We start from the raw sequence: 12,103 nt of genomic DNA, 5'->3' as shown, positions 1-12,103 counted from the left end.
GTGCCTTTAAAGCAAGACAGGTGTGGTCCTTACATTGTCATTGGGTCTGAATTTCCTAAACTAGAAAACTAGCCCATGGTCTAATGGCCTGCCTTGTTTGGGAGATGTTTCTGGATTTCACTCCCGAGGAATCCCCTGTTCTGCAGCAGTCACTGCACTTTGCACGGGAACAGAAAAGGAGGGAATGTTCTGAGGGGCAAATTGTGGGCAATGTCTGAGAGAATCAAGTGGTCTGACTGCACTAACCCAGGTATCAGAGCAGCTGCTCTGTGGGTGTCAGGGGGACTTAACTAAATCCTCAATGCAGGCAAAATTTATTGGTGTCACAGGGCCAAGATCCTCCTGCCTTTGCATAGATTTCCAAGCTACCACGAGCACTTACTTTGCCTTTTCAGATCTTTCCCCATTGTATCAGGTTGGAACACAGCAGTATGAGCAGGGTTTGCATACTCTGTTCCACTTCCCTTTACTTATGGACTACTCAGTCAGTCATTATTTCAGCCTATTAGAAATATTGCTCTTACTGAAGGGGGGTAAAACAGAAAAAAGATGAGAGTTAGTTTTGCTTAAATAAAAAAAAACCTCCCTGACACCTCTGTATGAAATGAACTCTTAGAAAAATAGATTATTTTAATTGTACAACTCTTGGGATCATGTTAGGAGGAGGGAATTACTGTCATTTAGGGCACTATTACCTCATGTTTTTTGCTGAAAGAGCTGTGGTCTGCTAAAGTCCAGGGAAAATTTCTGCCTGGACTTTGACTAAGTAAAATTTGTTCTTGGGTACATCTGGAGTCTGGTTTTCTGTCTTTATCAACCGGGGATTTTCTTTCTTCCCTTGCCTGGGATGTGTGTCAGCTCTGAGAGACACAGGGAGCTGCAGGGTCAGTGCTGCTCTGGGCTGAGGGCAGTTCCCTCCAGGAGATTGGATGCACAGTCAGGGTTGGGTACTTCACTTACCAACCAGAGAGCAGCAGTTCAGCAGGGCCAGCTCCAGCACAGCATTTGAAGAACAGCACATATTTCCTTCTCAATTCCCTGCTTTTCCTTCCTGGAAGGAAATGATGGTACCAGTGCAAAGAATGAAGGAGGAGACAGCTTTGGTTTTTCTTTGCAGTCTGTTGGCACATCCCATGGATTACAATGTCCTGGAGGCATCTGGGATCTCACAAATCCAAAGACTGGCATCAAGGCCAAACAGTGTTGCATCAGCAGGACCAGAAATCTCACTGAGCAGTGCAGGGATGCTGAGTCAAGGGGTGTCAGTGCCATGGGCTGATCCATCCTGAGTCATCCTGACAACAGCAGGAATTGCTGCAGCTTGGAGTTCAGAACAATCCATCAGACAGCCAAGGACTCACTTGTGATGTTCAGATTTTGATCCAGCTCTTTAGTGCTTGGGGAGATAAAGTTCTGGCTCCACTCCACCCTCCTGTCCTTCCGTGGGCTGTTAAGTCCTGTTACTCTTTCATCCTGACGGGTGTCAGGAGGGTGGATGTTACTTGTTTCAGAAGGTTTGGGGAAAGGGAGGAAAGTAATTCTGTCCATCCCAGTGTTTCAACAGACAAGATTAGGAGGCCCATTACCTTGATCCCCCCGTTGGTGATTCTCACCCCCTTCCCCCTGCTCTCCTTGCCTTACCCCTGCTTGTCTTTGTGGCTCTGCTCTGTGCTGAGATGCCTTGTGACATTCTGGCTTGGGGCATAAACAGTGGAAGGCTGGATTTGAAAAATATACATGAATAAAAGGTCAAAACTCTCCGAAGAAATAATAAATTTCTTGGTTGTCTCTTTTTGTGTTGTTGGGGGTTTTTTGGATTTTTTTTTTGAGTTTTGTTTTTTATTTTTTTATTGCATAGTTATGAAAAGCAAATTAGCCTTTGGGATTTTGAGGAATTCACTGTGACAACGGTCCAGGTTAAAAATAAACAGCTGCTGCTCCAAGAAGAGTGGCCAGAGATGCTGGGTTTATTCTGCTGGGCCTGAGGATCACTGTGTGTTAGTCCTGGCTTTAAAAAGTCATGCTGATATTGCTCATCCTGGAAGGGCAGAAGGCACAAGCTCACACGTGGCAGTTGCAGGGCTACTTTTTTTTTTTAGTTCAGTGGCAAAACAAGGACTTCATTATGCTCCCAGACTGTTTGATCCTACCTGCTGTCAGGCTTGAGCTTTTCTTTAACAATGCTACAGGGGAAGAAAGGAAGACGAGAGAAAAAAGCTAGAAATTGCAAAGTTTTCACTGTAACAACTATGAACAGAAACAGTTGTGGGAAAAGGAGAAACACTCATCATGTGTGACTCAGACAGGGAACAGAGGACTATTGCTGGATGCCTGGTGCTCTTGCCCCCACATGACCTCAGAGAAACAAAATTCCCGCTTCATTTGCAAAGGAGAAGACTATTCTGAGGTTTTAAAAAACTTTCTATAATGATTTTAGAAATTTGATTTGATTTTGGAGACTTGCCCTTCCAGAGGATTTTGGTAAGAATGTGACTCGGAGAAACGCAGGGAAATGGGCAGTTCACAATGATTAGCTAATGTCTAATGTCACTATTTAGGTGTGATAAACCATGGTAAGAGAGCACACTGAGCACTGTTGGTGATCTGGCAAGTGAGGCAGAGTAGCATCAATAAGAAACAAAAGGCAGAATGGTGTCTGTGATGCCATAAGATAAAATTGCCTCTGAGTTTTCTTAGAAAAGCCAACTTAGGCTTGTTTTTACACCAGAATAATGCCATTTGTTTTGTTTCACTTTTGGATGTGAGGGCAGTGTTGCCACATCTTTTGTTTTGATGCAGACAAAAAATCATTAGCTATTAGCAGACCTTTCATCATTCCCAGAGCTGAGCCGAGGCTCCAGGTGAGTCCCTGCCCCCCTCACTAACTGGGCACTGAGATTTGGAAAGGGCAACCTGGGTGGGGATTTCACTGCACGGGCAAACAGGAGGGTGAGACAACGAGTCAGACTTGGCTGTTGGATATCTCAGGCTGGAAGGGACACCAAGAGGTCTGCAGCCAAGCCTCCTGCACAGAGCAGGGGCTGGGGCTCTGGGCAGCCTGAGGTCAGTCCCAGCATTGAGGGTTTAGTCCTTCCCGAGGGCAGGTTTTGTCCTTGCTGAATTTCATAAGGTTCCTGATGTCACTTAATATTTGAAAGAGGTTTTTTCCCTTTGTTTGGATGGGTCAGATCCTCCTCAGAGTGAAATCACTGAACTGAGCAAACCACCTGTGCAGCTGCAGTTTGCCCTGGAAGGTATGTGAGAGAGAGACTTAATCCTGTAGTATCCTTACCATGGATTTAGACAAGAGTAGCCATCTATTCCTACCCTTTATAGGACAGGTAAAACCACACTTTGATCACCTGCATTAAAGGAAGACAAACAGCTGTGTTTACCTGCGTTGGGTTACTTGCATTACCTTTTTTCCACAGCACGTTGTAAGTTCTCATTTCAACTAAAGCTCCTCATGGGTGCCCCCAGGCCAGGGAGGGACTGACAGCACAACTCCCCCTCTTCATCTCCTCTGTGCTCAACACACACTCTGGAGAAAGATCTCGGCACCCCCATGGTGAACAGCTTAAACCTCAGAGGGGTATTTCTGCTGTCCTGGGTGTTATCACATGTGAAGAAGTGGATTCAGACCCAGGGTCTGGTGTAGGTCACGTCCTCAGACCAAGTATCAGGAGAGGCAAACACAGAGGAGGAATGTGGGAGGTTCTCTAATTTGTTTCATCACATTTGGTATTTGCTATTAAGACAACTTGCATTTTGAAATACCCTTCAGTCCTGTTACTTTGGGAGCACCAGCCCTGTCTCAAAGGCTCCTTAAGGAAATATGGACCAGGAGTATTCAGAACTCACGTTCCTCTGCCCTTGGGGTTGGTGCAGACATGGAGTGAGAACTCCCTGAGTGCAGTGAGGAAAGGAGCAGACTGGTCTCACTTTGTGCATCAGTGCACATGGAGGGAGGTGAAGTGAATCCCCACAGCTGTGATTCCCTGTGTTCTGGCTCCTGAGTCCCTGCAGAAGTTGGAACAGAGCAGTTTCTCCTCTCCAACTTTCAATGCCTTGAACCCACCAGGTTGTGACAACAACTGGGCTCACCAGAACTGATAAAATAAGGGTTGGATTTACAGCCCTAGTAGGGCTTCATGTGCTCCCCATGCAGAGCCAGATCATCCCAGTGCACTCAGAGGGGGACACTGTGTGTGCTACTGCAACCAGCTGGAATTCCAGCCTTGGAATGTGTGCTGAGATCCCCGGAAAGCTGAGTGTAGGTTCTGAGCTGAAATTATTATCTGCTGCTCGTGGCCTCACTGCGTACAAAGCACTGAAAAGTGCTTTCCACTCCTTCCAAGCATTTGCACTTTATAAATCCTCATAAGTCTGATTATGGGAGGAAGGAATGAGGACCTGACTGGAAATTAGCTGGATTCCCCTCTCACCTTTCTAATGTCACCACCACCAAATCTGCTTATCTCACTCCTAAATCTTTCTCTTGCCAGTCCCTATTTTCTCCTGGGATTTTTATCACCCAAACCACCAGGTTTCAATACTTTATACTGAGATTTTCTGATCTTGTCTCTCTACGTGCTGCAGCTGTAAAAGCAAAAACCTTTTACACCACACACAGCAAAAGTTACACACCCTGCCCAAGACCTAAGAGCAAACCTCACATTTCTGGATTCCCAGTGCTGGACTTTTTCCCCCCAAATTCTTTTCCATGCCATACCATAGCAGCCTACCTTCCACAAGTGTAACTCGAGTGATTAATAATTCACATTTTGTGCTAAAAGCAAATCAGAGTTAATTTTGTATATTTTGTTTCCTCTCTTTAATACATTAGTTTGCCCAGAAAGGCAGCTCTGCATTCGGAGCTCGCAGTGACTCATGCCTTACATAAGGAACTAAAACATTTCATGGTTTACAGAGAAGAATGTTCTTGCTCATTATGGGGATGAAAGGAGATTGCTGCATTGCAAATGACATGTATAATTTAGACACTTATTTCTAGGACTATTTGGAACAGGGAATGAAGAGAAACTAAAATGTTTGAAGTGACTTGAGTGTTCCACAGTTTTTAATGTGACTAACAAAATACACAGCCTGGTAACTTTTAGGACTGTTAATGGAAGAATGGCTCTGAAACTCCAACACTTTTTTTTTTTTCTAATAACAGTATTTATTTTAAGCCACAAGTAGAAACTGGTATTTATCAGTCTGGAAAAATCTGTAAAGATCTCATATTCTTTTCTGCTGGTTGTTACCGACTGTGCCACCAAAGTGGGAAAGGGAATGGGAAATAGGGTTCTAGAAAGACCAGGCAGCTGGGGAGGGAGTGGCAGCAGGTCTGCTGCTCTTGGACTGGGGGGGGAGATTTTTTCCTTCTTGGCATTCTAAATATTAAACCTTCACTACAAAAGGAGAGCACGGAATATTCTGTATTCCAGCAGTGCAGAGTTTCTTCAAACAGGAATTTAATAACATCACCGTGGCTGTGCACTGGGAAATGTTTATTTAATTGTGTTCTTTTTAGAATATTATGGGTAGAGAAATCCAACACGATTTCTGGAGTTTTGAGTGTGAACAACACCCAAATGCCCCCATGTTGTGCAGATTATCTGCACAGACTGATGTACTGACATGCCTTGGTGCCTGTGGGTCATCTTTAGAATGCAGGATTCTGATTCTATTTTGTCTCTGAGCCCCATTTATTTCTTTATTTTAACAGTAACAGGTCAGCAGTGCCTGTGTTTCCTGGACTGTTCTTGGCAGCAGCTGCATTGGTGTTTTTCTCCAGCAAATTCCCACCATTTCCTGAGGTCTGTGAGTCTCCCACACAAGTGCAGTGGGCAGTTCCCTCTGAGCAGTGACAGTGTGCCAAGGTCTGTCCTAACTCAGGAACCTCTGTAGAAATGGGTAGGAAATTTATGCCTTGTAAAAACCTCTCAAAACTGTTGCATTATTTATTTTTATTCTGCTTCAAGGACAATGCTCTTCAAACCAAGAGATGACACAAAGGAGCCCTGGGCTGTATAAATATAGAATCCTTTTTATTTTTTTGGTTAATAGATACAGTACAATTTTGACTACATAAGAAAGCGTTGTTTTCAGTGCATACATTCTTCAGACAGACAGGAACATGGCAGACAAACATTCCTTGTGGTTGGAGGATTACATGGCACTTGGTTTATTCCTGTAAGTCCCAAGTTACTGGCTTTTCCCAGTTTTCTTTAGCTGCTTTGACAACTCAAGGTCTAAGGAGAAATGAATTGAGTAATAAGGATGTGCCAGCTCTGGTGGCACAGGAGGATTAGGCAGGAGAACAGGGCACTGCTCAGCTGATCCCACACTGGTCTTCCTGCAACCACGGCCCTCGTGGCATCACATCATATCCCAGATGACCCAACTCAGCAAGATTTCTGTCTTATTTTAACATAATATGGAAAGAATAAATGCCAAACAAACCAACCAGTGCTTGGGCCAACCCCTGTACAGAGACTGACTCTGAGGGCCAAAGCCCAAACTCCTCCTGCACTTCCCTTGTGCGAGGTGGTGCTGGTGTCACAACTGCTGGGTTTTGTGATGTGGTGCAAACCCAGGACAGTGGATCCCAGGGTTTGGCCATTACACTTGCAGGGAGAGACAAAAGAATTATTGCTCCTTTCTGAGTTTTCCATTCACTGTATGGTAAGAAAAAAAATCCCAGGCTGATCCCTGGGTACGACCCTGATCCCAGGTAACTCCTGCATTCAGGAGAACCCAACAGTGCTTTACCCTGTTCTGCAGCTATTTGGGGGTGCTGTTTCCTGCAAACAGCTCCTGATGGGAGACAGGGACACGGTCCCCAGCCCACATCCCAGATCCAACTTGAAAATGAGACAGGACAGTGCTCCAGTGGAGGATCACTGGGGAGATCAGTCAGACCTTGACTGGCCAGCTCCAGGGTCCCACGGCCGCTGCCATCCCAGCAGGGTGTAAGGAGAGGAGTGCCTGGACACTCTGGGATACCCTTGGCCTTTGCCAGGCAGGGGACCAGGAGCAGGGCTGGTGTTGGTGGGACATCAAGCAGAGCAGTTTAGGCTTAAATGTGTTCACCTTCAGCTTTCAGTGGCTTCGTTCGAGACCATTACTCAGACTTTGGGTTTTTATCTGACCTTCCTTGATACTCTGAGCAGATACTGTGGGCCCACATCCTGGTTAGGACCCCCTTCCTATGAGGATGACTTGGAAGAACCTTAAGAAACCTCACTGTTTGAGGAAATGACTCAGAGAACAACCAGATTCACACAGTCACCGACCTTCATTTTGCTCCAGACACCAATATTGAAAAATCAGGGAAGGACACAAAGAGGCTTCCAGACAAACTAAGATAAACTAGTTTTCCTTGGCTATATATTGAAAAAAATTCAATGTGAAAAAAGCTTATTTTAGATTATCTAGATCAGCCTCTGCAAGCACAGAACACCCGGGAAAGAGCAGAGTGAAATGATCCCATAGCTGACCTCACTGCAAAGGCAGAGCAAAGCAACCCAGAGGGCCTGGGAGAGCACATCCCAAGGAACAGATGAAATAGAGAAAAGAGGGGACAGGAAAGCAAGCTGTTCCAAACCCCAGCCTGAACAATAACATGCAGCTGAAGGCACTTCTCCTTGGACACCCACATGGCAGGGGATTGTTGGAGAGAAGACAACACAGTTCTGGTGAGCTCTGAGCTCCTTTGCCCTCTTTCTCTGGGGTTCCAAGAGCACAAACCCAGGAGTGAGCACCACCAGAGGAAACCAAGGTCCATGTTACTGCAGATACACTGAGCTCTGCCAGCCCAGACAGGAGTGAGTGAGAATCCCTGAGAAGTCCAAAAATACAATAAACATCACATCAGTTAAACAACTTGCCCCTTCTGACCCTCTGGCCACTACACCACCCTTCAGTTAAAACTGAGGCACTGGAAACTCCTCACCTACAACAGGAGCTGCGTGGTGACACTTCCAGGAATGAGATAAACCTGCCAAATTCCTCCAGATCCCTGTTTCCTAACTGAAACTAAATAATGTGGAGAACAAATGAGAGGCAGAGACACCCCCAGCCAAGAGAACTGCTCTGAAATGGCACTGGTGGGGCACTGTAAACTGGAGCCTGGCCTGCAAGCGTTAGTGAAATGTTTAGTAACAATACTTAACTCTGTTATGTCTGGGTATCTCTTTGGACTAAAATGTTACACATTTTACCATATAAATGAATCACTATATTTGTTGCTAGTGGGTACACTATATACATCGTTGGAAGAAAAGAACAATAATTAAATTAAGGGAGGAGAGAAAAAGGACAAACAAAATATTAGTAAATAAAATAGAAGACATATGTTCAATAATACTTTTCAGGCAATACTTTTGCTTGTTACATTTACTATAATGAGGAAAAAAATCTTCCACTCAAAATAAACACTGGAAACAGCTGCCCAAGTTCAGTCCCTTCACTGCCAGGGCTCTTGGAGGGGGATGCAGATGTCAGTCCTGCTCCAGACGTGTTTGATCCTGCCACTGCAGAGGAGCCCACAGATCTGAGGGGCTGTCAGTGCAAGCAGGGTTTTAAAAGATTCTCTGCTCTGTGTCACCCCCTCCAGGTGATGCAGAAGGGCTGATGTGGTTCCTGAGAGCCACAAAGGACCTCCCCACGCTCCATGTGGGTCCAAACAAGCTCCTTGCTCCTCTGGGCTCAGCAAGGTCACCAGAAACCCCGACAGTTCCTCCGTCAGAGACTGGGAAGGTGACATAGTCCTCCCAGAAGTGCTTCCCATTCTTCATCAAAAACAGGCAGGTTTTGCTCTACATGTGCTTATTTTAAAGTTTGCAAGTGAAGGATTATAAACGTTGTGTTCTTACCCTGCAGTAACAAACACCTCACTGTGACGCCACCAACAGCACAGCCACACGAACTGGCTGTACCTCCTTTCCTTTTGTCTCATGAATAAATTATTTCCATAAGAAGTGGTTGATTACTTGATCAGAGCTGTAGATAATTAGTGTTCAATGAGAAACAGATCCAATGAGCTTTCTGGGGCTCATCAGATGAATTCCTTCCCAGTAGTTTCTTCACTTATACAACCAGCTCTACTTAATACACAGGTGCCAAAATACAAAGCAGTGCAAAATGACCCCAAAGCAAGTAGAGCCCACCCCACCTGGCAGGTGCACTGTGAGCAGGGGGCTCCTGGGGGACTGCAGGTGATTTCCTTACTGCACTGACTGCAAGCCAAGGAGAAGGAGCAGAGCAGCTCCCCAGAGCCCACCCTTCAGGTGCCTGAGCGTTCACAGTTAACGTGGGCTGGGCTTTGGAGACTTGTTTTCCCCTTTGCTGATACCTGAGGCTTGTTTGTGATTCCTTCAGCATATCCCATGTAACCACTCACCCAGCAAAGCTCCCTGGCTGCTGTGGGGGGTGTTCAGCTGTCTTTGCCAAGGTAACAGAATCGTTTTGCAGGGGTTGGATTTCCCCCCTCTACTTTGACTCCTGAAGAAAAAGTCTTTTTTGCTGAAGTCAAATCAAGGAAGAAAAGGGAAGGGTTGTGCAGACCTTGGAGGAAACTGCACAGGGAGCCATTTATAGCCCAGGTTTATAACTCAGGAGGTCACAGCCCTGACTGTCAATGAACATCTTTCTCATCCTTGCTTTTTCTTCTTGCAACCTGGAGACTTTTCCCTTCCTAAATTTTTAAGGTCAGCTCCGATTGTTACAGAGCAGGTGAAATGATAAGGATTAGCTGCTGGGTTTTGAAGGGGCTGTGAGCATGGACAGGGTGTACAGGGGAGCAGGGGGTGTGCAGGGGACCTGCCCACAGGCCGCTTTGGGGTCGGGGGAAACACGCTGTGAATTCCTCCCACGGGACAATTTGTGATCCTTTCAGTCCTGCTGCAATAGGATTACCATGAACCCAGGAAGGGCTCAGATGCAGAGGGCACTGAATATCATACCAGTGTTTACCTTGGCAAGGCAACCAGGGATAAATGTGTGGCACACAGACTTGCAGCTTAGCATGGGCTCGTATTCCCAGGATCAAACTGTTGGGCATTTGCCACAGAATCCAAAGGAAATGGTTTTTTTTAGCTTCTTTTTAGTAACCAGCCTGTGTGCAGAAAGGAAACAGAGAAATGGTGCTGCCCTGCTGGTGCCTCAAGGGGTGTGTTTGTGTGTGACTCTCGTGCTCTCAGTGAGTGTTTTGTGCACATTCACACAAACGTGCACGTGAGCTGGGAAATTCTGCTTAAGCTTAAGAAGGTTCATATTTAAGGCAGTGATTTGCCTTGCAATCACTACAGATGCATCTCCAGCAAGGCTCCCTATTGCATCTATGCTAAAAAACTGCTGTTTGAGCAAGGAGAAAGCCCAGGGAAGCAAATTTAAGCCCACTGTGTGCCCTGATGGCCCAAAAGACCAGCCTGCCTCCTGGTGCACGAGTACTACCAGCTTTCTCTGGGCCATACTGTTTTCAGGAGTGTATCCTGTGGGCAGTGGAAATTATTAAATTCAAATTGTAACAAAGGTATCTTGGATTTCAAAATATTTCAGAAATATTTACAGAAGGCAAGATCCCAAGTTAAGAACAGTGCTTCAATGTTGGCTTTTCTCCAAACCCAAAGCAATGGTGTGTTTGGCTGCTGTTTATAACTGATCCCTTCCATCCTTGGACTAAGCAATCCCCAGGCCAGTAGCTCAAACCCTGTGTTCACAACTACCTTGACGTGGCTCTCATGGAGTAAAAGGTGAAGGAAGGAACCTGTGGATCTGCAAATGCCAGTGAGCAGCCCCAGCCAGGAAGGAGTGGCAGAGTTGGGGGTTACAGCTCCTCCCTACAATTCTGATGGACAGAATGTTCATTTACTGCATATATGGCAATAGGCCTTTAGTTAACAGAGGAGATGCTCTTCAAATGTTTCTATTCACATCAGAACCATTGTCCTGTGAGATTTCCCTTCCATTCCATGCAGGCCTGGAGACACGAGAGGATGCAGCAGGGCTGGAGGTGCAGCCTGTGCCAGGGGTGGTTACACCGGGGGGGCCGAGTAGTGGATGACGGAGTTGTAGTCTGGGGGTGGGCTGTGGCACTCCAGGTTTGGATCCATGGGCAGCAGAACAGAGTCTTCCAGTGTGAAATCCATGGTGTCCTCTTCTACCTGCACTGCTGGCTGGTACTTGACAGCCTCATGGTCAGAGAGGATAGACTCCTTGCTCCTGCTGACAGCTCTCCTCCTGTGGGGAACAAACCACGGGATATATCCACCCTGTCTCATCAGCCTTGGTCTCTGTGTGCAGTTAATGGCCAAAATGCTTTTTTTAAAAGTAAATATATAAATCATCTCAACTCTCCTTTGCAGCACCCTGTAAGACAGTGACATCATACTCGTTGGATAAGGGAACTGAATTAGGTATTTTGAATAACTCAGTGTTTTAAAAGTAGCCTTAGGAGTAAATCCAGGAGCTGTGTCTCCCTGTCTTTTTATCTTACCACATTTCAGTTCTCTTAGTTATAAAGGCACCTGTCCTGTACATGCCACAATATTCTCTCTCATTGTTCTGACACAGGTCAGTAAAAATTTGACTTTTCTGAAAGCAGAACTGAAGGCTATGACTTTTCCTGAAGTATAATAAAGGATGAAATACTGAGTAATCTCTGACAGACTGTAATTTAAAATGATACTGAAAGGAAGGGTGCATGTTGAACACACTCTTGCAGTGCAGGGCTAAATCTCTCTTGCACTGCCCAGCCCTTCCCAGTCCCTGGTGAAGGGCAGCACTGTGCAGAGTTCCAGCTGCTCCTCTGGGGCTGCTGCTGGAGGGAGCAGCTTCCTCTCCTGCTGCCTTCCCTCATTACAGGGGATGGAGAGCAGCAACTTCCAGCACATGGAGCAACCTCAGTGCTAAAAGCAGGAGAAGCCTGGAGAGGATTTGTATCACAAGGTGCCCTTGAGGAACAACAAGTGTTGTGGGGAGGAAAACAGGTACTTTCTGTCACAGGCTGCCTTAAAAATAATGTTCTGCTAACCTTGGTTTTTTCCCTCTGAGCAATTCACTAGAAGAGGCCTGGATAACTTAGGGTTGGTTCTCA

At 46.0% G+C, this 12,103-nt stretch overlaps 1 protein-coding gene across 3 annotated transcripts in view; it reads right to left on the bottom strand.

The window, feature by feature from the left end:
• Window positions 1-6,032: 6,032 nt before the first annotated feature.
• LOC113978511 (vascular endothelial growth factor receptor kdr-like) overlaps window positions 6,033-12,103 on the bottom strand; it is a 131,225-nt gene continuing 125,154 nt past the window's right edge. For all 3 annotated transcript variants that reach the window (XM_027705501.1, XM_027705503.1, XM_027705502.1), the window contains one exon: window positions 6,033-11,247. In XM_027705501.1, the coding sequence (XP_027561302.1) occupies window positions 11,043-11,247 (205 nt within the window). In that variant the 3' untranslated portion in view covers window positions 6,033-11,042. The remainder of the gene's footprint in view (window positions 11,248-12,103) is intronic.

Source organism: Neopelma chrysocephalum, unplaced genomic scaffold, assembly GCF_003984885.1.
Source record: "Neopelma chrysocephalum unplaced genomic scaffold, ASM398488v2 Primary Assembly neopelma1_336b, whole genome shotgun sequence".
Classification (NCBI taxonomy): Eukaryota; Metazoa; Chordata; class Aves; order Passeriformes; family Pipridae; genus Neopelma; species Neopelma chrysocephalum.
This window is presented reverse-complemented; position numbering and strand designations above follow the sequence as displayed.